At 44.6% G+C, this 25,889-nt stretch overlaps 1 protein-coding gene across 1 annotated transcript in view; it reads left to right on the top strand.

The window, feature by feature from the left end:
* The window catches only part of LOC147693100 (laminin subunit beta-1-like), a 381,988-nt gene that overhangs the window by 239,264 nt on the left and 116,835 nt on the right, over positions 1-25,889 (top strand). The window contains exons 20-23 of the mRNA XM_086939353.1: positions 6,411-6,603; positions 11,594-11,737; positions 20,894-21,125; positions 23,344-23,507. Of these exons, the coding sequence (XP_086795479.1) occupies positions 6,411-6,603; positions 11,594-11,737; positions 20,894-21,125; positions 23,344-23,507 (733 nt within the window). The remainder of the gene's footprint in view (positions 1-6,410; positions 6,604-11,593; positions 11,738-20,893; positions 21,126-23,343; positions 23,508-25,889) is intronic.

The following is a 25,889-nucleotide window of genomic DNA, read 5'->3' as shown; positions in this document are numbered from 1 at the left end:
GGCACATGTGTACATGCACAGATGTGCATGTACACAGGAATAGGTATTTTACCATGGATTTGTATTACATGGTAAAATACCGATTCTGAAAGCCATGTGCCAATGGATAATTGGCTACCCACATTTCAATCTTGCATTTTCGGTAAAATTACCGAATCGGTAAATTACTGAAAATGCAACATTTAAGGGCCCCTACATGTCAATGGCCATTTACCGGTCAGTAATGGCCGAATTCGGCCGTTACCGATCCGTAAATGGCTATTTTCGGCCACCTACATCTGGCCCTAGGTCTGCCAGGTCAGCTTTGCTGCTCAACATGCTGTATAGGTGTGTATTCGTGTTACTATCTAATACTTGCCAGGGAGGGTGCATGTGAATCTGCAGCACTACACGCAATGAATAGATGCTTACAGAGTAAGTAACATACTCCATTCGTAGCATCTGTTAGCTACAGATACACATGCTATGCCTAGATTGTAAAGCAGTGCCCCTCTCGCTGTGGTTTAAGGCATGAGATGCTGAATTGGTTTGAAATAATGTCTGAAGGACTGTTTGTCCAACTAGAGATTGCTGTCTTGCTTGAACATCTACTCAATAATGTTTTGTAAATGTATGTGGGCTCATCCATGTTGCTTCTTTGGAAATCACACTAAGAGGGATATTTCCCAAAAAAGCAATGGTTGCTCCTTTCTGCCTTGATGAATGAGCCCTTGGCATAGCTGTTAATGTTCTTTTTGCTTTGGCATAACACATTTGGATGCATCTGACAATCAATATTGCTATCCGCAATTTTGAAATAGCCTTTTCTTTACGTGGATTTGAAAACAAAACAAATAGTTGTTGTGTTTTCCTGAAGGGTTTTGTATGATCCAAGAAGCACAGAAGTGCCCATTTAACATCAAGTGTATGTAAGGCACACTCTGCGATTGTCTCTGATTTTGGAAAGAAAACCGGTAACTCTACTGTTTGATTTAAATGGAAACAAGATTTAACTTTAGGTAAGAATTTCAGGTGTGTGCATAAACGCACCTTGTCTGGAAACACTTTTAAGAATGGTTCTTCAACTGAGAGCCCCTGTATTTTGCTAACCTTTCGTAGAGATGTTATTGCCACAAGAAAAGCCACCTTCCATGTAAAAAATTGTATTTGGCAATTATGAAGTGGTTTAAAGGGTGGCCCCATAAGGTGTGTTAGAACAATGCTTAGGTTCCACGCAGGTACTGGAGGTGTACGTGGTGGAATGACTCTTTTTAAACCTTCCAGGAAGGGTTTGATGACAGAAATACGGAAAAGCGATTGGTGTTTCCTGTTTTGTAGGTATACTGCAATAGCTACTAAATGCCTGGATGTCTCCCGTGATGTCTGGGACTGGCTGCCTACAGAGATGTGTGGGAGAGGTTGTACGTGTGCGTCTGGATGTCTCCCATGATGTCTAGGAGTGGCTATCTACAGTACTTACATGTGTGGGAGAGGTTTCATATGTGTGCCTGAATGTCTCCCATGATGTCTGGGAGTGGCTGTCTACCACTTGTGTGGGAGCGGTTTCATGTGTGCGTCTGGATGAATGAGAGGTGGCGTCTGTTTATTTTCACATGCGTGAGGAGTACACAAAGCTGTTCTTGTTTGTGCGTGGCTGTCAATATCGACCTAGGACAGTCCTTCCTGCACATACACCTCTCCTGCCCCCTCACCACAACCACCTCTACCTTGGTAATAGCTAACCACATATCTGTGTTTGTGGCTTCAGCTAATACTCTACTGAAAACTGTATATATATATATATATATATATAAGCACCAAATACGGCCCCTAACAAAATAGGCATCCATGGGACAAATGTGGATGTTGGCTCACTAGTTTTGAAGCTGTCTCCAACTCAGGGTCCAGTGGGATTTAGGTCGATACTGTCCAGTACGAGTGACCCTTAGTGGTCACCAATGCCAAGCCATCTGGCCTCTAGGACACGCAGAGGAAGGGCTAATGATTCCCAAAGGTGGACATGCAAATGTTTAGGTGGTAAGCTTTTGGCAGCCATTTTGTAAGGCTAGAGAAAAGCTATTTTTTGATGTGCCTACTTTTATTGTAGCATCTCCTTGACTCATCATCCGTATCTCTGTAGAGTGTCACCCCCAACTCCTATTGTAGAGAGGAGACCCAGGCTTGTGGGGCCTGATTCACAGAATGAACTTAAGACTCAATGTAAACTTACTACTATTTTGGTATTCGCAGAATGCACTTACTACTTTTAGTATTCACAGAATGAACTTACTACTTTTGGTATTCACAGAAGTTAGGATTTTGTCTTAAGTTTGTCTTAAGACAAACTTAAGGCTTAAGACAAACTTAAGACAGACTTGTTAGGATTTTGTCTTAAGTCTGTCTTAAGTCTGTCTTAAGTTTGTCTTAAGACAAACTTAAGACACAATCCTAACTTCTGTGAATACCAAAAGTAGTACGTTCATTCTGTGAATGGCAAATGTAGTAAGTTCATTCTGTGAATACCAAAATAGTAGTAAGTTTAGGATTGAGTCTTAAATTCATTCTGTGAATCGGGCCCATCAAACTTAGCCGAGTGAACGTAACTGATCCACAATAGAATCACAACAACCCTAAAGCACAGTGTTATAAACTCTTTTGTAGCACCTAACATAAGGAAGTTATAATCACATTTGGGTTTGGTTCTCTAGGCCAAACCTAAACGTTTGTGTATCATAATGTTTCATGTACTATTATCTCACTGGACAGTCAGATTCTTAAGTGTTGTCTATTGTAGTTCACTGCTTTCGGAGCTTGAAACCACTGCTACGTCCTGGAGTAAACCTTGACATCTTGACCTCTCTACCCTCAGAGAATCAACTACTTAAAGGGAGCACTTGTCCATTGCAAGTAGAGTGCAGCACTGGGGACCCACTGGTAAATGACTATGATCCACAAGATAGTGCCCCGTAACCTCTGAACCCAAGTACAGGTCTCTGTTTTATTGTTCGTCACTCAGAATCCTCCACAACAATACATGGGAGACTGGCAGACATATTTTATCCCACAAAGAGAAGATACCTGTCCTAGGGCCAGATGTATCAAGATACACTTTTGCGATTCTCAAATAGCGATTTTTAAGGAATCGCTATTTGAGAATTGAAAAATGGTATGTATGTAGAAATTCGCTATTTTTTAGCGATTTCTTAAAATTCCTTAATTACGATTAGCAAATTGCTAATCGCAATTAAGGAATAATTTCCCATTCATTTCTATGGGCCAGGAGGCCCATAGGATGAATGTGAAATTATTCTCAATTTGCGATTTGCAATTTGCTAATCGCAAATTGAGAATATTTTCAAAGGTGCAGGGGTGTCCGAAGGACACCCGGTTGCACCCCTGAAATAAGCATGGGTGTACATGTGGTGCACATACATACCCTAAGGGCATGTATGTGCATCACATGGCATTCTGAAAAATGCAAAAATGGGCATTTTTCAAGAAATTCGCAAATTACCACCAACTTGAAGTTGGTGGTAATTTGCGATTCCTTAAGGACAATTAGCATTTTTTCTTTTGCTTCATACATTGCATTTAAGAAATCGCAAATTTTGAGGTTCCTTAAATGCAATCGCAAAATAAGGAATCGCAAATTTGCGATTCCTTATTTAGCACTGAAATTTGCTACATACATACCATTTTGCTCAAATGAGTTCGCAAACGCCGAAATTCGGCGAATTTCGGCGTTTGCGAACCCATTTGAGCTTCATACATCTGGCCCCTAACCTTTATCCTTTAAAAATGATACACCCATAACACAAGAAATCACATCCTACATCAGACAGAATCTATGAACTGTAAGCCTTTCACCACAAGAGTGCAACAACTCTTTGTAGACAAAAGATTCATCCATCGACAAGAGTAACTGTGGAAAGATGAGTGCTCTCTCAGTCTGCACCATCACAGCTTAGCAGATGCACCGGAGCATTCCTATCCCCCATATTCGTGCCTTGGACCCACATGTCTGATGCGACCCTGATTGACTAAAGCCTCAGACTGCAACTGGTCCTCTTGAAGATGATGATCTGACGAAAGCTCTGGTAACACAACCGAACTTCTACCTGAAGAAGAAACTCCCTTATCACAGGACATGTGCCCTCCTAAAGCTGTTCTAGATCCTATCCATATATCAATAAAGGTTTACGGTCCTGGAATTTGTGGTATACCCGGTCTTCCATCCAGATATCTCAAACCCTCATAATTATTGCTTTTTACTTAAGACGAGTCGTTAGCTGGACAAACAGCCCTATTGGCCAAAATGAATCTTCCCACTATGACTTTACTCTTCCAACATTTGGCAAAGCAAAGTCACCTCAGAAGTTGGACACCGGGCATTACTATGGCTTCCTGTTCCTGATTATTTTAAAATATCCCCTACTTACTATAGCAACAAGTTCCTCAGCCCACCATTCTACCCTTGTCTTTTCCCTAAGTTTCCATGAAAACTTTATAAAATGTTTCAATGATGCATGAGTTTTAACTTGGAGTTGGAGATAACAACTCTTTGTATATGAAAAAATCTACCCCTTCATTATGATTGTTCACAAATGAATCCCTCCCTATTAGTGAAATTGTCCAATTAGGTCTGCGAACTTTTCTATTTTGCCAGCAAAGGTTTCAAAAGTTTTACAGTGGGCCAAAAACATTTTTTTTGCACAAAAGAAATGCTTGTAATGAAATTCTCCTGCTGCGAGTGCACCTTCTAAAAGTGGAATTCTGTAAGAATGGTTTGCTGTAAAACCAAGGTTAATTTGATATGTTTCCTGCAATTTCTGTTTAAACTTTCAGAACCTGGGCAAAGCAGAGTTTTAAAAAAGCTCAGGTAGTTTGCATAGGAAAGCCTCTGCAAGTTGTACTCCACTGCCAATTGTTTGTAATGGTGACTTTTCACAGCTTCTATTCCTGAAACATTATAAATGTCTTAGGGATATTGTTACCATACAGCGGTAAATACATCATTTTATCTAGCTCAAAGGCCAGACTCATAATTGTTCATACCACATGCATTGTCTATAATGTCTTCAATTTTATTTTCTTAAATTTCTTTGGATTGATATACTTAAAACGTATCCTTTATATTTCTATTGAGCATTATTTCAAACATCAAGGTACCCACCACATTTGCTGTCAGTGGCATTCGCCCTCATTAGCATCATTGTAACCCCTGCCTGGGCATGCACAACACACTTTAAACTCAAACATTTGGTAGATACATCATTGTAACAATGGAGATCAAATACAAACATTTCTGAAGCCATCACCATTTACATTGAAATGCATCTTGTGATGAGTAAAATATGGATAGGAATCAATTGTTTGATCCTGGTGTTTGAGACTCTTTAAATGGCATGGCTGCTCGGAAGTCATGTCTGCGTTTGTGTTTCTTTCTGCATGTTTCCATCTCTAGTTGATCCCTTCAAGCCTTCTGCAAGTCATGGGCCTGATTCACAGAACTAACTTAAGACAAAATCCTAAACTTACTACTTTTGGTTTTCACAGAAGTTAGGATTTTGTCTTAAGTTTGTCTTAAGACAGACTTAAGACAGACTTAAGTTAGGATTTTGTCTTAAGTCTGTCTTAAGTCTGTCTTAAGATAAACTTAAGATAAAATCCTAACTTCTGTGAATACCAAAAGTAGTAAGTTTAGGATTTTGTCTTCAGTTAGTTCTGTGAATCGGGCCCCATGTTCACTCCTATCATTGGTTTTAATAAGGACAAGTCGTGTCACTGACTCACCGGGTCCCTGGATTTAAAGTAATGTGTGGTTTTTGGTTTTGGGACACATACTTGGGTCTTTGACTTTGCAACAAATCTGAGACCTATGGTTTTTGTGTCACACGCCTCTCGTCTGCAGTGGACTTGGGCACGGAGTCCTCACACGGCAGAGGCTTATGTTATATGTTTGGTGTCCACGTACGTACCCAGATCGCCTGCATGGTTTCTTAAACGGTTTACAGTTTGCCAGTCGCTATGCACAGCTTCTCCACCTGTGCGCTCTGGCCCATCATGGATCAGTTTTCTTTCCAGCGGTCCCTGTGACCCAGTGATCCTTCTCGGCAACGGAGGTTCCCTAACTCATGGTCCCCATACCCACTCTTTCGGTAGCCCCTGAAAGGCTTATCCTTGGGATCCCTGTTCACTCTTTCATGTTTTTCCCTACAGCCCATAGGGCATGTTTTAGATTTCATCAGACGGGTTACTCCGTCACAATGGTGCCGAATAGGCCATCCACAGAAATCTAAAAACCTTTATTGCCTATGGGATTTATAATTTAGTGGATGAGATATCCGACACCATGTGTTGTGTTTCTCTCCAACATCTGCTCATCGTGTTATGGACCTCTTCATACATCCTGTACCCTTTATTTCCTGCAGCTGGTTCTACTGCCAAGGTTTTCAGAACTGCCAGGTTTCCATGGAAATGACCCCATCTCCGTGCACCACCGCGAGGAGATGGAACGGTACAAGTGCCTGGATTCCTTCAAGATGGCCACCATGCCCGCGCTCGCCGAAATGTGCATCATGCTGGTGTGCAGCATCTCAGCCATCATACATGATGGCGCGCTACGTAAGTACCCGCATGAACTGTGCTTGAGGCACACAGCTCTTCTGTTGGTAAAGATATAACCTACCACTTCCTGTATGACATCAGCAATAAAAGAAATGTAACAAGTTTCGGAAGTTGAATTGTCAAACAATAATTTAGAGTTTAATAATGATTAAAAAGAAATGGTAAATTATATAATTCATGTATTTTAATATTTTGGGAATTTAATAATGTTTTTCCTGTTTCACTTTGTTTAATTTTACAAACTTTTAAACATATTTATATATTGATTTTTATCAAAACTGATAATCCTTGCATCGAATAACATAGCAATTTCAAAAGAACATTATATGATGTGCTGGTGTTTGGTCTTTCCTCTATGTTAGCTCTTAGTTGCTGGCACAGGATACTGCAGCAGATTTACCGCTACAACGTGCCCTTAAGAATAATTTTCATCCAAGCAGAGATTTAAGCCCAGGCATAGGCTTACATTTACATGTGAAGAGATCTCAGATCCAAATTTACCTTTGCGAGCTCAGCTCAGTATGTGGTTTTAGACTTCAGATGTTTCTGGCAGCCTAGGCTAACATACTAGAAAAATGTTTGTTGATTGTCATTACCCTGTATCCTTAGAACGGCGAAGGCCCTGAGAACCAAATCCATCGCACAAGAAACCTGAGCTGAAAGATGATTGGTAAAGTTAGATTCCACGAAACATGTTTATAGAAATGTGGCCAACGGGTGAACTTATGCCTGTCACGCAACCTCTGAGGATACCTTGCTCCATATCCTTATACTACCCAGGGTGAGCCAGGAACTACTCTGACTACTTGTCAAGTGTGTGCTCTCTATCTCTCTCCTGGTAGCTTTTTGGAATAAGCATTCTCTAGATATCAGCATCTGTGACCGAGTAACTGAAAGAAAAAGGGTAGAAAAGAATCAGCAACAAAACATTGTTTTATCAAAAACATCCCCTAGAAGAAAGTTGGATGTCAACAATTTTCAATCAATCAATCAATTAGGAGTTTATATAGCGTGGCTACTCACCCCTGAGGGTCTCAGGGGGTGGGCTGCTGATTCGTCTGGGCATGGAGGTTGAATCGAAAAGATAGATCTTGAGATCCCTCCTGAATTGGGTCAGTGACGGAGATTGCCTGAGGTGGAGGACTGGGTGTTCCAGGTCTTGGCAGCGAGGTAGGAGAAGAATCTTCCTCCGGATCTGGTCTTGTGGATCCGTGGAACAGTTACCAGGCAATTTCGGTGGAGCAAATCTGTCTGGCGGGTACCTGGAATGCGAAGTAGTGGTTCATTGATGCTGGTCCTACGTCGTGGAGAGCTTTGTAGGCATGTGTGAGGAGGTTGAAGGTGATTCTCTTGTTGACTGGGAGCCAGTTGAGTTGTCGAAGGTGTTCTTTGATGTGGCTGCAGCAGGGGATGTTGGGGACCAGTCTGGCTGCGGCATTTTGAATGCTCTGTAGTTTCCTGAGGGGTTTCTGGATGATGCCGGAGTAGAGTGCGTTGCCGTATTCAAGTCTCTTGATGATGAGCACATGGGTGACCATTTTTCTGGATTATGTGGGGACCCATCTGAATGTCTTTCGAAGCAGGTGGAGCGTGTGGAAGCAGGATGAGTATACGGCATTGATCTGGAGGTTCATTGTGAGCGTGGAGTCCAGCATGATTCCAAGGTCACATGCGTGGTCTGCGGGGTTGGGAGAAGATCCCAGTGCGGTGGGCCACCATGAGTCATCACAGGCTGAGAGGGCGGGTCCCAGGCTGAGTACTTCGGTCTTGTCCGAGTTGAGCTTGAGGCAACTGTCTTTCATCCAGCTGGCAACGGCCCTTCATCCCACTGTGAAAGCTGATTCTGGCGGCTGTGGGTTCGTTGGGAGGGCTGGGTGTTGTCGGTGTAGGAGACTATGTTGAGTCTGTGGTTTCTGACGATGGCTGCGAGGAGGGCAATGTAGACGTTGAAGCGGGTGGGGCTCAGGGAGGAGCCCTGGGACACTCTGCAACTGATCTCTGTAGGTTCTGACAGGAATGGAAGAGGTCTGACTCGCTGTGTTCGGCCCGTGTGGAAGGAGTGAATCCCGTCCAGGGCCTTGTCGCAGATTCTGCAGTCATTTAGTCTCATAATTAGGATGCAGTGGGAGACAGTATCAAAGGCAGCCGAGAAGTCCAGTGGGATGAGGGCTGTGGTTTCGCCCAGGTCGAGGAGGGAGCGGATGTCGTTGGTGACTGTAAGGAGTGCGTCCTCTGTGCTGTGGTTGCTTTTGAAGCTAGATTTGGAGATGCACAGGGCGTGGTTCATTTTGATAATCTCAGAGAGTTGGGCATTAATGGTCTTCTGGATGACCTTGGTTGGGAAGCAGGTAGATGGATCTGAAGTTCTTGAGGTCAGGCAAGTCGGTGGATGGGGTTTACAGCAGTGGGTTGATCTCGGCGTGTTTCCAGTCGCAGGGAATCTTCACCCAAGAGTGTTTGCAGAAGTTTGTTGCAGAGTGAAGTCTGGTACCTTGGCTAGTAATATTCTGTGTCTGTGGTGATGCTGCAGGGGTTGCAACAGAACTCATTAGAATGCATTAGTTGAAGTTCAGGACTCATTTAAAAGAATTCCTCCACTTACCTCAGGGTGATAAGCCATAGCTGCAAAATAACCTGTCTTTTGAAGGTATTCTGCCGATGGCCTGAGTGTTCCTATGTTCTGCTTCCAAGCACTTCATTGCTCAGTAGGGATGTTCCACAGCAGGGTGCAGCTTATAGTGGAATGGATACTCAACTCTTTGTGTCAGATCAGCCGACTGATGTCAGCAATACTGGTCCAAGTCCTTCTGAAGAAAGGGTAGCTCAAGTCTTAAATGCCCCCCTTCCCGCCTATATAATGTGGGCATGTAATTACTTTGTTTTAGCCTGGAAGAGACTCTTGAATAAAGTGATGGAAACTACACATGGTCTGCAGGAGGACGATGAGCCAGGGATGTTCTCGCCTACACAGCCCGCAGACCATAGCCTCATACTGTTCTCAAAGATTATGTGTCATTGTGGACACGAAGTGGAATGTTCATCTCTTCAGGGCGTCCTTTATCTGTCAGGAACTTGGAATCTCTTAGCTCCTCTCTTTGCTTAATTTGGAGAAATCTTCATCATTCCTCTGAGATTACGTACAAGATCATGAGTTGGTTACTGTCCTGCACGTACATTCAGATGTACGACAAACACAGCTCACAGGGTGCACGCAGACACACATGCACAAGCCCAGCATCTACTTGCCTCGCTTCCTTGAAATGCACTTCGGAGCAGTCATAGGGAATGCAGGCAGCCAGCTTCAGGGGTCATTCCTGGGCACTCCAGAGGACCCTTCTGCCTGAGTCGGACTTTACCATGGACTGACAGGTATACAAGGGCGTGTTCACCAGAATGGTGGCCCAGGGCTGTGCTGCAAGTTACCTTGCCGTGCTGCCCTGAGTCACAGGGAAAGGGCAGGAATGCGCCGTATTTATGCAGTATGGCGCATCCCTGTCCTTTCCCCCTGCACTGGTGCTCTTTCGGCAGCCTAGCACCAACGCAGGCACCCTTGCACCATGTTGCTGTTACAGGCCTGAGTGCATGCGTTACAGTCAGGATTGGTGTGTGCAAGAAGGGGCACAATAACAATCCATGGAGCCGTTTTGCTCTTTCTATGTGTGCTGCAGTATGCAGCGCAAATATAAAGAGGAAAATACAAGGAGCTATAAACATATTTCCCCTTGTTACTCCCCACTGGGAGGTTTAAGATTTTAATGCATTTCCAGATTTACAAGGGCTTGGAAATCTGGGAATGCATAAAAAACCATGGGAGTCGTGTGCGAACGCCCACCACAATGCACCCGGAACGGCTCCCTTGCACAGACCAAAGCAACACAGCAATTTGCGCTGCATTGCATTACTCAGGCCAGGCAAAGTGGCTTCGCGCGGCTTCATAAATATGACTTGGGGCTTTGCATCATGCACGTACCATGGTGGGTGTTGCAAGCATGACGCAAAGCTCTCGTAAATATGCCCCACAGTTTAGAAGGACTCACACTGGGGTTTATTAACAAGCTCCTTGCGTTGCTGGTGCGTCACTTTTAATATGGGAAAAAGTGACGTACCATCGGCCCCACTGGCTTGTAAATAAACCCCCACGTATCCCAGTGCATCCATTGTTTATCATATCCCATTAAACATCATGAATGTGCCAGGACCGCGGGAACTGGGGTGGGGGTAACCCATGAGGAGCATGGTAACAGAGTGGAGGTGGGGTCTTACGGCAATACAAGTCAAAGGCATAGGGAGTTGAGGAATACTGAAGGGGGTTGGACAGGAAAGCCCTAGGCGTGATACATTGGTGGGTTGCTTGACGGTAGTGTTGGCCATCAGCGATTAAAGGGAGATTCACATGATGTGCAGGAGTCCATTCTTTTCGTCTCTCAAACACCGTGGCCGCACATGTCTACATGACGTAGACTCCCATCGGACACAACCCTGATTTGATGGGAGTTTCAAGTCAAACTGGCACAGCACCATGGGTGCCCACCGGAGACTAGATACTTTCCTAACAAGTAATTGTACTTCATTCAATAACCACAGGCAAGAAAAAAGCAGCCAAAAGGGACATGCTGAGAACCATGGGCTAATGTGCAACCCCATCTCATGCCCATGTATGTGACATGCACTGCAGAATATTGATTACAAAGTCCAGTGTGGCATACCTGTCATAATTGTAAGTTGTATATGCTCTGCCTATGTTTATTTCAGTGTCTGAGGAGACAATTCATGCTGTGTAACTTCCACTACTTCACAGGCTGCAACCACACTGCAAATATTGCTGCCTACTTGCTGTGCAAAATGGTGTCAGAATCTGCCCAAGAATGTCTGAACAAATTTGTGCATGTTGTTCATAACACGTGTTCATTTGTACATGTATGAAGCTAACATACTCTGTGGTGGATACTGAATACTGAAAATATGTTGTCATGTTGATTTCTTGCAGCGTGCCAGTGTGACCTGCAGGGATCTACCAGCGCTGTCTGTGATCGCCTGGGTGGCCAGTGCAAATGTAAACCCAATGTCATTGGACGCCGTTGTGACCAGTGCGCCCCGGGGACCTATGGGTTTGGCCCATTTGGCTGCAGTCGTAAGTGTTAATATACCTCACAGAAACATTAGAAACCAGTGACCTGTAGGTTCTAACTGATATTGATACAAAGTCTATAGTAAAGTGTTAACATAAAAACCACATTAGACCCCTTCAAAGAACATAAATTGTGAGCATCATAAACACACTTTATATCTACATCTTCACTCCTTCAATCAAGCCTCATTCATGAACCCTTTCTGCTATGCACTCACACATCTATAAATGTTTCATTCCACATCACTGTGCATGTACAGTTATATGCTTGTTATCTGTCACTCTCTGGGCATCTATATGATTTTTGTCAGTGTATTTGCGAGCATGCCTCTGTGTGTTGCCTGCCCATCAGACAAATCACTTTAAGATTCCCTTTCCAGTTGGGTTCTAGCAAGGAATTTTGCTTAGGGTCAAACACAGAGGGAATAAAAAATCCTTAAGACTACACTTTTTCCAGTCACGAACCATCGGATGTGCACATTAGCTTCAACGTTGGCGTCCTCACGCTTAGAGGAAAGTTCTCTTGGCCCAGGGAAAGTCCTCTTGGCCCAAGTCCTTCCGTTAACGTCTTATGGCTTGAGACTAAGAGCCCGATTTGGTATATGGTGGTATTTACTGTGTCCGTCAAGGTGACAGAGGACAGTTCTTCTTTTACTCTGTCAGACCGAGGACTGCCATATTTACAGATCACCGCCAACCCACAGGTGATCTATGTGCATTCGCAAGAGCCACAGCCACCGCGGCTCCTGTGAAGGCACTGAAGATTTGGTGCTGGCCACTGTCTTCTAAGCGGCCTCACACCAAACTATTTTGTCCCAAAACAGGACAGAAAAAAGGGCATCTCACCATCTCTACTAAATATGGTGGTTGGTCTGATGTCCTTCCTCTAATGGCCCCTACTACATCAGCCCATCGGAGAACGCTTTCCAATGGCAGAGCGTATGGGAAAACCACCATTGTAAAACTATCTCAGAGTAGAGCGGGCGGACAAAGGGTTTGGTGGCAGGTTATTCTGTTATGTTTGTGACAGGGTACCCAGGTCCAGAGTGTCCAATATGGTTGTTTTCCTCTTGAGCATCAAAGTGTCAGGGACCTGGGCTGGGTCCCTCCTACTGCAAGGAAGAAGGCCCTCTTATGCCCCCCTTCCTATCCATCCACCCTCTTCTCCCTCTTTCCCTTCTTACCGGAGAGTAAGAATGCACTCTCCTCGGGTCAGGCTTGAGGGCACCAGCATAGGTCCCTCTAGACCTTGCATAAATATAACTATGTGGGGCATAAAACACTCCATGTCCCCCTTACGCTTGGGTAAGTTGGTGAACTGCGTGATTGGCCCCTCCTATTTCCCTCTCTCTTTCATCCTTGATTGGACTGCAGCTGATCAAAGCCACGCCTTTATCAAAAGGTTGCCCCACCCCCTTCTTTGTGTTCCAACATCTTGGGGTCCATTATTTTCCCCGGTGTTGTCTGCTAGCAGGACCCCCCTGGTACCTCATTGCTTGCTGTGGAACAGGAAAACACCTCGACCTAGGTTTCCTCTTCTGGGGCAAACCATCAAGGGGAGGGGAGAGAATGGGATTAGCCAATGAGTAAACTGGAATTAATTTTTAAACCTGTCCCCAAGAAGGTGTCCTTCTACCCAACCATTCTAAGCCTCCTTACCAACCACTAGGGGCACCTTTTGTGCCAGAAAAGGCAGGAAGGGAAGCGGTTAGGTGGCTCGACGTGCCCCTGAAGGTTTCACATCTCAGGAACCTCATGCCTCTGCACAGGATCCCCTGTACTTCCTGCCCACTGGCTCTATTCTCTCTCTCACTGCCCTAACTCACCGCTCTCTTAGCTGTCCGACCCTATAGATATCTGCAAGCAGATAGTCGCCTGAGAAAGCTCCACTCTTTGATTTATCTTGGTTCGCTTGTTTTTATTGGCTGTCTATCTCTCCGCGGTTTCTCGTCTACCAATCAGTGCTTCTGTTTTATTTCTTTTCATAAATTGTTCTTGACAACCTGTTTTGCCTCAATGTACAGCACTTTACCTCCTTAAGGTCACATTCGTGCTACAGAAAGCTGCACAGATAAAATAATAAATGTTCAATAACATTGTTTATTAGTTTAGATGGATGATATATTACATGAATGTAAGTTGTCTTGATGTAGAGAGTCGGAGATCAAATTTAAGACATTCTAAAGTGGGGTAGGACTTTACCTGCAATGTAGTGTGTCTTTATAGAAGACAGTTATTCCACCATGCTTCTTCAATTGTTGACCTTCTTGGATACCGCGCTGTCAGCAGTATGTTTTTGTATCAGCGTATTTTTGAAGCATTTGACAGATGAGATCAGGTGCTTTCAGGGTGGAATGGCTGTAGGTGCATTTTATGCCTATGAACTTTTTTGTGTCGGATTTCACTGGGGTGAGTAGTGTGTCGGATGATTGCAATTTCTTGTAGAAGTGAATGGATGCAAATTTTAGGATTTTTGAAACGCATCTGTTCATGAGGTGTTGAGTGTGGTGCACTGAGTGCTAGGGTGAGAGTTGAGAACACAGAGTCAGTCATGCATGTAGATCAACTATCGATTTCAGTGACTGCGACTGAAGACCCTGATTCTCAAACTGTGTGAAACTCTCAGGTTGGGGGGAGGAGACTGAGTGTGAGAAGAGTGAAAATCTGGAATGTGAAACACTGCATGATGCCTAGAGAGGTGGTGGTCTAGAAAAACACAGTGCCTCATTTACAAGGAATTAGAGCAGCGCCGTGCCGCAAGCCATTTGGCAGCGCTGCGTTAATTCCAAAGCACATGGATGCATCGTATCTACTACGATATGACAGATCCCCCTGCTCTCCCCTGCTCTGGCCCACAATTTGCTGCCATGCGCCAACGCAGGCACACTTGCACCATAGTGTAAGGGTGCTTACATCACGGGATGATTTTTTTATGTGCAGGAATGTGTCCCTTCCTGCACATAAACAATCTGAAATTGCGTTTTGATACTTCTATGTGTGCTGCTTAATGCAACAGACATAAAGTTGAAAAATATCATTTTTGGATTTTTGTTTTCTTTATGTGGAGGAAATGTCCCTTCCTGCACATAAACAATCTCAAGAAGTGATTTCCTCGTTCTATGTGTGCTGAAGAATGCAGCCTCATAGAAAGAGAGAAAAAAACTAGGAGATATGAAAACATTTATCCTCCCTATGTATCCCCTGGGGAGACGTAGCACCCTGACGCATTTCAGATTTATAATTTCTCATAAATCTGGAAATGTGCAGAAGCCATGGGTGTTTTGCGTGGGAAACCCACACCAACACCCATGGCATGCCCCTATCAAGCAAAGTGTTGCGTGTAAAGGGCCATATTTACAAGGACAGGAAAAGCCATGCATGGTGGCTTTACCTGTCCTTGTAAATATGAGGCAGCAGGTTGCACCGCCGGTGCTTCACAAAAAGTGACGCTCCGGCGGCTCAAGGATCTTGTAAATAAGCCTCACGGTGTTCAGGGAAGCAGATAGGCGGCTCGCTTTAGCAGTAGTTTAAAGTGTAATGTAAATTACTGGCTGTAATCACAAACGTAAAAAGTACTGAAGATAGCTAATTGCAGTATGGCCAGTAGAGTGAGCAGAAGCATCAACACTCTCTGACGGGGGACAATAGTTTAACCTTGTTTGTCTTCCTTCAGTGAGAGATAATCAGATGCAGAGATCACTTTATGTTAATGTTTGAAGTTGTAATTCAGGTATCGTGGTGTAGAATCAGAGGGGTTAATTTACAAGCCTTGCGCCACCTTGCACCCATGTTAAAAGTGACGCACCGGCGGTGCCAGGGGCTTGTATATAAGCCCCAGAGTTCTCTGTATTGGCACTAGTCTGAGCTCAAAGGCCGCTGTTTCCTTTGAGTAGAAGACAGTGTGATGCAGGGAAGCTGAGGGAGAGAGTTTGCAGTGAGCTTGAAGAGGAATCTGGAAGAATCCAGAAGCCAGAGTGGGCAAATAACTCAACACCTTATCTGAGCTGGATACTAACTCCTGGATGCCAAAAGTGATGCTGGCTCCTTCCTGCAGCCAATGTGTGCCTGAACCCTTCTGAATATCATAAGGAAAGAGTGTCCCTCTGTAGGGGCAGATCATGGAGGGAAAAGCCAAGCTACATAAAAATACTCCTGCCAGGCAGGAGAATTAAAGGAGAAAACAGTGGAGGAGCCTGGCACCCACAAACCCCTGACTGGAGTAGGTGAAAACTGGATTCAGCTGGAGCAGGATTCCAAGAGACTGAGCTAAAAGAACTGCCTAAAGAGAAGCAGGATCCCGTGGGAAGGAGAAATAGGAAACAAGGAGCAAAAGTAACCAGATGGGGAAACCATCATCAAAGTTTCCAGAGTATTTGTGGTATATGGCACTGATTTTCCTGCTCCTTAAATAGGAACAAACAGGAAATGAAGATACAAAAGAAGCAGGAAGTGATCCGCCATGATGGATTGGAGTACTCGTACCAGGTATTAGCAGATGAGGCCATATTGGATTGGAAAGGACACATTGTGTAATTTCTTGATTCATGGACAGCACAAACGGGGAATGGAACCATATTGTGTACAAGCATGGACCCAGAATCCCCAAAAGAAGTTTCCAAGGCGAGGTGGTGAGTGGATAAAAGAGATTTGTCCTCACACAGCCTTTTAACAGAACATGGTGAGTGAGAAGGGAACCACACGATTCACAATCTTTTGTGTGCGTTAGCATGGCAGAAAGAAAAATAGGCACCCACCTCAACTGTTGCTGCGCAGTCCATAGAACCAGATGAAAGACCAACCCCTGAAAAGGACTTTCCCTCCCCAAAAGGAATGCAACACCCTCAGACAGATGCTCCTGTGATCTAGGGACCGGCCTGCAGTCCCACCTACTAAGCAGCGCAACATCGACTGATTGAGGAGATAGTCTGATAGTTAGGAATAGAGGGGCATATTATCAAGGCGTTATAATTATCGCTGCTTTAGCGGCAGAAAACTGCTGCTAAAGCAGCGATAATGGGTTTGATAATACGCCCCTGTGAATTCCCATAGAAGTCCATGTTCTGGTGTGAACTTGGGCTTCTATAGGAATTCTCTACGGCATATTATCAAGCCCATTATCGCCGCTTTAGCTGCAGTTTACTGCCGCTGAAGCAGAGATAATTATAACGCCATGCTTGATATGCCCCTAAATTTGCTGCATTGGCTGATCACTGCTGTGTTGGAGAAATGTTTGGTGAGCTTCAACTTTTTCCGGAAGCGAGTGAGATGCTGCTTGTGCTTAGTAGCCACTGTAGCACAAATTTGAAAAGATGGTGTAGCTTCCATTCCACCCAGAAATCCAAGATCTGTCCCGGAAAACCTTCCAAAAATGACGAAAAAGCATACAGCCTCCTGGTCATCACCCTCAGTAGGTTCGGAGTCCAGAGAGAATCAATAGTGTGTAGCTGACACAGAACTATCACCTGTGAGACTGAGGTTAGTTAATACAATTGGAATCAATATCTTCACTTATGCTGATGACTCCTAACCTTTGTGGAAGATCCCGCCGCCCTCCCTAGAGCAGCGCACAGACATTTGTATCTTGTTGTTGTGCGATGGATCGGTTCAAACTGTCAAAAAAGGAGCTTTGCTACAGCAGACTGTGGTGGTGTTGTGTGTGTGTGTGGAGCATGGGAGCCTATACGTTTCTGCATTTAGGCCTAGTGTACGTCTGTTGGTCTCTGTGCAGGGATGCCGGTATGTGTGCTGCATGTATATCAATTAGCATGTCTGTATGCTTGCTTTTTATATACGTGCTGCCCTGTGTGCACAGGTGGGTGCATGTAAGTTGCTTTCTATGACACCCAGTGGATGTATGTTTGTTATCTGTGCATTGTGTGTTTGTTGTGTAAATTATTTGTTGTTGCAGTGTGTGCTTGGACGTCGGTATTGTTGTTGGTCTTTGTGTGCATGAGCACCTGTATATGTGTTGGCTGTGTGCCTGTGTGTAAGTTAGTTTGCTCTCCCAATGGCCTGTATCTATGTTGCTCTGTGCTCAGCTGTCTGTATGTGACATGCTCATCGGTGCCGTGTTCGTATTGATAGTGCACTCTGTGCAGTGCTGTCTGTATGCGGGTTGCCCGGTGTGTATGGATCGTTTAGGTGTATTGTTCTGGTCCTCTGTGTGGTATCATTCAGATTGTGCGGGTATTACACGAAGAACAAAATCCTCAACTGCACCAGTGCTAATACATACATGCCGTAACATTTGTGCTCAGCTCTAAACCGAATTGCCTAAAGTAAGCGAGTTTTCCCTTAAATAGCCACTAGATGTCACTCCTTCACAAGCAATGATTATACTCTAGACTCAGCGCGTCGCTGGGAGTTTGAGCTGCGCGTACATTTTGCAATTTCGGCCTGTTCATTATTCATTTTAGAGGCGTATTCACAAACAGCTGCGCAGAAGCATTTCTTACGAACATCAATACAATGGAGCCGCGCCCCCCTCTACTTTAAAGACATCGGGGCATATTGACAAGGGCTTTATCTCTGCTTTTTTGGCTTAAAAAGCCCAAAAAGCAGAGATAAAACTATCGCCCTGTATACAAGAGGGTGCTGTCACTGACAAAAGCGACTAGGCTGTTCCTAGAAAAAAGAAGAAGGGAAAGAAGAGGTCACGGAAAGGGCTTAGGGTAGTGATCGAAGGAAATAAGGATTCCACGTCACGATCCAGGACTACATTGCATATCGTGAGGTCAACATGTTTCTCGCCTTCGCACACTGGCTGCGATTCTTCAGGACCTAATTAGTTACTACTATCTCTAACAAACAGGACCTAGTAAAGTATCAGTTTATATTTACAGTTGTACTACCTGTATGGTACTGCTCTTGCCTAATGGTCAAGGTGTAAAGGTGTCAACAGTACCCGGTAGGTTTGACATCAAGGGGGGGAACCATAGGGGTTTAAGGTTCTCTCTGCCTCTGTCAGCGCCCGTTGTGCCTACCCATCACTACCGGGTCCGGTTAGCACCCTTTTTCCCAACGCCTCCCTTTGCATCTCAAATGAGATGCAAAGTGGGCGTCACTTGGCGTACCCCGGATGGACAACCTTGCAAATATCGCTGATATCACATCGCAATATTTACAAGGCTGCCCCAGGATTTTAGCACAAGTTTTCTCCAAAAACTAACGTCTGCTAAAATGCAGACTTACCTATCCCTAACATTGGGGTGGATTATGCTGATACGACCCTGTGAGTCGTATCAGCAAGGTTAGCACCGTTTTGCAGGGAACATCGCTGGAAAACCAGCGATATTCCCTGCAAAACGGCGATAACCTCGCTATCTCTGGAATTTTTATCGCCCTGGAGAAACGCGTTGTTAATAACGCGCTACCAGGGCGATAAATTCCAGAGATAACCTGCGATAAGAAATTTATCGCTAAGCACAGCCAGCGATAATTATCGCTTGCTGTTGATAATATACCCCCACATCCGTTGAGGAGAAAAAAAAGGTCCCCTCAGTCCTGCATCACCAACACTCACCACCAATAAGCACTAAAGAATGTGGGATTGTTTGATGACGTCTTGGGTTGTGAGATCTATTGTGACGTTGTCCAATGAATGACCCCTTTAAATGCAAATGTGTTATTCAGATGGGCGCGTGACAGAGAGTTAGTTTATCAAAGTAATCTTTTGTTCAGCTTGGAGCATGTGCCTCACCATGATCTTGAGAGCCAGGCTGTGTGTACCATATCTGTTGTGTGTACACACAAACGAGCAGAGCACCAAAGCTGACAGGACTACAGGCAATGGCGGTGCTACATTATCACCACTCCAGTCACCTGCCTTATGTCACTACCACAAATGGCCACAGGAGGGCACTCAATTGCAAAAAATAACCCCAAGAAGTGCCTTTAGCTGGGACAAGCGGAGCAACCAAACACCAAAATGCATGTGTATTGAAGGGCCTACAAATCCTTGCACCAGAGTGGCCTATTGGGAAACAAGTCGAGGTCCTGACAGTCCCCCCTCATCAGCATCATCAGGCGATATATAAAGCTCTAATTGGCCCACGCCAACCCAAAGCCAGATCCATTGATCCTTTGATGATGCTCTCAGAATAGGAAGATTCTAATTTTGATGAAAGGACAGAAGGGTGGTAGAAAATACATATTTGCAACATGGGATTGACTCCTCAGACGTCTACGGGCCTCTAGGACGCTGTGGCATGTCAGGCGATACCACAGTCACAGCCGAAACCAGTCGGACTCTCCGTGGCACGTATTGTTAAACAGCCATTCCAGCAGAAAGAAAGAATAATAGATTTAATGATTGACTCCAACAACTGCCATTAGCACCCATTACCATTTGCTAGCCAGTAAACCAGAATGCTCCCTTTGCTGACTATATTTAACTTGCATGCCTGGAAAGGGAGCATTCTATGTCTGGCAGTGCCCAGCCCCCACCCCGTGTGCAGTGGACAAATATGGAGCACTGTAGGAACACGAGCAGCCTCTCCACTGAATGTTTGGATAAAAACACGACTCCATTCCCCCACAGCGCCCCGTCAGCCTCTTCCCTGAATGTTTGGATGGAAACACAACTCCATTCCCTCACAGCGCCCCCTCAGCCTCTTCTCAAGAACTGCCAGTTCACAGAAGGCTCCCTGCATTTGCTGAGTGTAAGCCCAATCTGCCTTAGAAAAGTATGGAAACATCAATAAAGCTTTTTCAGTTTTCTTTGGCTGATTGGGCTTCTCTCAGCAAAGGCAAGTGGAGGACCCCGGGCAGCTATTTGTGAACCGCAGGGGGTGAGGCGCGATGGAGCACCATGAGGGAATGGAGCTGTGTTTTTTCATCTAAACAGTCAGTTGAAAAGTTGCTCCTACTCTCAGAGTGCTCCATATTTTTCTTCATATTTTAGGTGAGAGTGAGATTATGGCCTTATTGACCTTACATGTAGTGCAGCAAAATATGACAATTGGCTTCTCTTTTTGTTCTCCCTTCCCTTCAGCTTGGCCCCATAACTACTTGCAGGGTAATTAACAGCCGTTATTGCCTGCAGGAGTGGACAATATCGCTTAAATACTAGGAATTATAGAATGTCCCTTTGTTCGATGATGTCTACTTGGGTTTTAAGGCAAATTGTGCAACTGTTTATGCTTCTGCTTGTACCTACAGAGTGCAGCTGCCACCCCCAGGGGTCCGCATCCAAGTTCTGCAACCCTTCTACTGGCCAGTGTCCATGCCAACATAGCACCACCGGCCGCCAGTGCGACCAGTGCCTGCCGGGGCAATGGGGCTTCCCTCACTGCAGACCATGCCAGTGCAACGGGCACTCCGAGGAATGCGAGCGGAGGACTGGTGCCTGCATTGCCTGCCGAGACTTCACGACGGGCCGCCACTGCGAAAAGTGGGTGTTGTATCAGCCGATAACGTAGTGCTGTGGGTTAATGCATTTATGCTGCAGGTGATATGGGCAAATCCCGTAGGGTCTAAACTACGTTTTCTCCTTCTCAGGTCGGGGAGAGAAGTATCAGGGTGTGCTCTATTTGCACATGTCATAACTAGACAAGACAAGGCAGCGTGATGCGTGCACTCTGTCAGTGGTGCGCGTATTGCGGGGGAATGGACACAGTTAGGGCAGATTCACAAACGACATTTTTTAGGAAGTAAAGTAGTACTACAGTAATTCTACTTACTACAAAATGCAATTCACAAACCTGTGAGTTTTATTCTCCACCACTCCTGTCTTTTTTATTGGAAGATCCGCATATGTAATTGTAGTAACTAGTAGTAAATGAGGGAGAGACCGTGGGAGTGGCTGGAAAAAGAGGCAAACTTAGTGCTGAATGTGTGGGGCTTAGATAGGAGTATGGAGGGGTTTTGGGAGGATAAGGGAAGGGTTTAAGGCGGGACCTGCACCCACTACCAAAAGAGCAGGCCCATTGCTATTCACAAACTCCACTTCTAAACGTACTACGGCTTAAAGTGATCCAAAACAGGGGTAAATGTGCCCCAGCTCAGAGCTGGAGTAAGTCCAGCACCACACATGGCCAACCCCTGGTACTGCAACACCCTCCCATAAAAAACATAATGAAGGTAGGGTCTTAAATGAAAACATACAAGATGTAAAGTTAAAGTAAATTAAAGTATATAAACTTGTTAACAATATAACTAAATGTAATTTAATGTTAAAATAAAAGCTAACAATAAAACATTTTTTTATCATTTCATTTTAATTACCTTGTTCAAATGTAAAAATAGATGCAAAATTATTTTTAATCAAATATAATTACTATTCTTTTAATTAATACTGTACAACACTTTTACTTTTTCTTAATCGATGTTGTATATATGCTTTAAGTGGGATTTTATTTTAATTTGTCAACCCAACATTGTTTTATTAATGTAATATATTCACTATAAATACAGGTTAAATTAAAATTAAATTAACAGCGCTGTAGCCTTTTCTATTGTGCCCTATAATGAAATTAAATATATAGCAATAAATTACATTAACATTTAACATAAAAGATTTTACTAAATATTTTTCTACTTTAATAAATATGTTTACCTCTTTTACTATTCAGATCTCCCAAACAAGCTTTTTTAAACCCTTCCTTCTGGCTCTTCCCCCGCACATCCACATTTTACTCATCGCAAACCCCCTTCTACTGCTATGAACTCCCCCCAGAAAATAAAAGGACTTTCTAGACCTTTTCCTCTTCTATCCCTCCACTACTGCCTTTCATTCCAAATAACTCACTAACATGTCCACCACTCAAATTAATTTCATATTTCCCTATCCTAATTCCCCACTAATCCTTTATGGGTTCCAGAGTAGCGTGCTACTCGCCGAAGAAGCGCTTCAACACCCCAATCAAGGGTAGTAAGAGCTATATAAATGCAAACCTTTCTCCCTCTTCTTTCCCTCCACTATCCTTCTCAATCCAAATAACTGACTAACATATCCATCACTCAAATTAATTTCATATTTCCCAATACTAATTCCCCACTAATCCTTCATGGGTTCCGGAGTGGCGTGCTACTCGCCAAAAAGCACTTCAATACCTCATCAGGGGTAGCAATTGTTATATAAACGTAAACCTTTTCCTGCTTCTATCCTTCCCCTATTCTTCTCAATCCAAATAACGGACTAACATATCCACCTCTCAAATTACTTTTGTATGTCACTATACTAATTCACTAGTAATCCTTTATGGGTTCCGGTGTAGCATGTTACTCGCCAAAAAAAGCACTTTGGCGCCATGTCAGGGGTAGTAAGTGCCATATAAATTCAATTACAATACAATATACTTTACCATATGGCAATCACCACCAAGAAAAGGGGGTCACAGTTGCATCAGGCTCTGAAAAAGCATAAATGATAATAAATAGTATTATTGATGGCTTCGTGTTTGTGACTTGAACGGTTGTGTTTCGCTCTGTCCATGTAACCTCTGGGCTGCTGCAGGTCACACAGTTGCCCTGGCACCATGAACCCCTTGATGACCTAGTAGTACACTGGTCTACTACCAAGTTTTCTGAGTGGTTGGTGAAAGTTAAGAAGGGCTGCCATCCCTCAGACTGCCTCCTGACCAACCCTGTCTGTTCTTTCCTTTCACCAGGTGCTTGGATGGTTACTACGGAGACCCAGTGTTGGGCTCTGGCCAGCAGTGTCGCCCATGCCCATGCCCCGGGTATCCCGGAAGCAGGAATTATCATGGCAGCTCCTGCCACGCCGATAAACACACCAATCAGATCATGTGCATCTGCGCGCCGGGCTATTCAGGTAAGAGACAGAGGCGAAAGGTGCTGGTGTGGCCATCAGACAAGAAAGGTAATGTGGAGAGAGAAAGAGATGGAGAAGAGGGAGGGAGGGAGAGACAGAGAGAAAGAGAGAAGAAGACAGGAGTACACAGAGAGAAAGAGAGTACCAACAAGAAAGACAGGGGGACAGAGAGAGTCACAGAAAGAGAGAAGGAGAAATAGGGAGAGTGACAGACAGAAGGAGAGAAATAGATGGAGAAAGAGAGCGAGGGTGGAAGAGAGAAACAGACCGAGAGAGACAGCAACGGATGGACAGCCAGACATGGAGAGACATGAATAGAGAGGGAGAGAGCGACAGAGAGAAAGAGAGAAATATAGAGAGTAAAAGAGAGGATGGAAGAGACACAAAGATGCAGAGAGAAAGCAAGAGACAGGTAGAGAGAGAGCAAGAGAATGAAGGCGGTAGAAACACCCGTCAAACGACTTTTTATTTATATAAATACATAAATAAAAGTAGTTTGACAGGTGGTGCTACCACCTACATTAATAAGGTAGGGCCCGATTCACAGAACTAACTTAAGACAAAATCCTAAACTTACTACTTTTGGTATTCACAGAAGTTAGGATTTTGTCTTAAGTTTGTCTTAAGACAGACTTAAGACAGACTTAAGTTAGGATTTGTCTTAAGTCTGTTTTAAGTCTGTCTTAAGACAAACTTAAGACAAAATCCTAACTTCTGTGAATACCGAAAGTAGTACGTTTAGGATTTTGTCTTAAGTTAGTTCTGTGAATCGGGCCCTTGGTGTTTAATAAACACTAATATGTCCTATGGTCCCATCAGATATGACGCAAACATCATGCCAATAACCGGTTCAGAGAAGAAACACCGAAGGCAAAGAACTATACGCTTTAACTCAAGAAGGGGAGAGACTGGGGTAGTTGAGACACATGTAGGAGTCCTAACGCAGCGTAGCTCTCCTTTGTGCATGATGTAGCGGCAGTGTCCAGTTATAACTGGTGGTGCTTGTCTATGAAAACAGGGTAGTAATAATGTATGCAAAACATGCATTAGTTTTTACCCAGCTGGAAACTGGATGCAAACAATAGGGTGCAGCACACACAAATGTTGCAGTGGTGGGTTTGTGTCCATAAATCATGATTGCGTCAAGATCATCTTGTAGTAAATGACATGCAATGTGGCTGCATGAGAAGGAAAGTTACACTACATTTCATGAAGTGGCTTTGTTTGACAAAATGTTATTCAGTTCTTGTATTGTCACCTGGTAGAGCATCCTTGGGTCAGGCCTTCATCCCTGGGTCAATCTACATCCCTTGGTCAATCATTCATTCCTTGGTCAGTCATTCATCCCTGGTTCAGGCATTCATCCTTTGGTCAGTCATTCATCCCTGGATCAGACATTCATTCCAGGGTCAGTCATTCATCCCAGGGTCAGACATTCATCCAGGGTCAAGCCTTCATCCCTAGGTCAGGCATTCAGCACTGGGTCATGCCTTTATCCCTAGGTCAGGCATTCAGCACTGGGTCAAGACTTCATCCCTTGTTCAGGCATTCATCCCTTGGTCAGGCATTCATCCCTGGTTCAGGCATTCATCCTTTGGTCAGTCATTCATCTCTGGATCAGACATTCATCCCAGGGTCAGTCATTCATGCCAGGGTCAGACATTCATCCAGGGTCAAGCCTTCATCCCTTCGTCAGGCATTCATGTAAATGTAAATGTAAATGTACAGGAATTTATATAGCGCAAATCACCAACCGGTCTCTAAGCGCTTGCTTAGGGAACCCGTCCTGGTATTCCCCTGTGAGATAACCCCGGCAGGGTATCCGCAAGGTGAAAGCCAGGCATCCCACCACGAGGGGCTGTTGTGGAGATTAAGCAAGCTATTGCCCAGAGTCGCAGAGTGTGAACCCATGAATCGAGTAGGCACCGGAGCAAGAATTGTCGAGTCCATGGACATTTTAGGACTCAAGACCCCGCCGAGCCGGGAATTGAACCCTGGTCCTGGGCTGACCTCTGCTTCCAGGTATGCCTCCTCTAACCAGTGAGCCACACTTCTCCGCCTGGGTCAGGCATTCATCACTGGGTCAGGCATTCATCCTTTGGTCAGTCATTCATCCCTGGATCAGACATTCATCCAGGGTCAAGCCTTCATCCCAAGGTCAGGCATTCATCCCTGGGTCAGGCCTTCATCCCTGGGTCAGGCCTTCATCCCTTGGTCAGGCGTTCATCCCTGGGTCAGGCATTCATCCCTGGGTCAGGCATTCATCCTTTGGTCAGTCATTCATCCCTGGATCAGACATTCATCCAGGGTCAAGCCTTCATCCCTAGGTCAGGCATTCATCCCTGGGTCAGGCCTTCATCCCTTGGTCAGGCGTTCATCCCT

Source organism: Lissotriton vulgaris, chromosome 9 (genome assembly GCF_964263255.1).
Source record: "Lissotriton vulgaris chromosome 9, aLisVul1.2, whole genome shotgun sequence".
NCBI classification, from domain to species: Eukaryota; Metazoa; Chordata; class Amphibia; order Caudata; family Salamandridae; genus Lissotriton; species Lissotriton vulgaris.
This window is presented reverse-complemented; position numbering and strand designations above follow the sequence as displayed.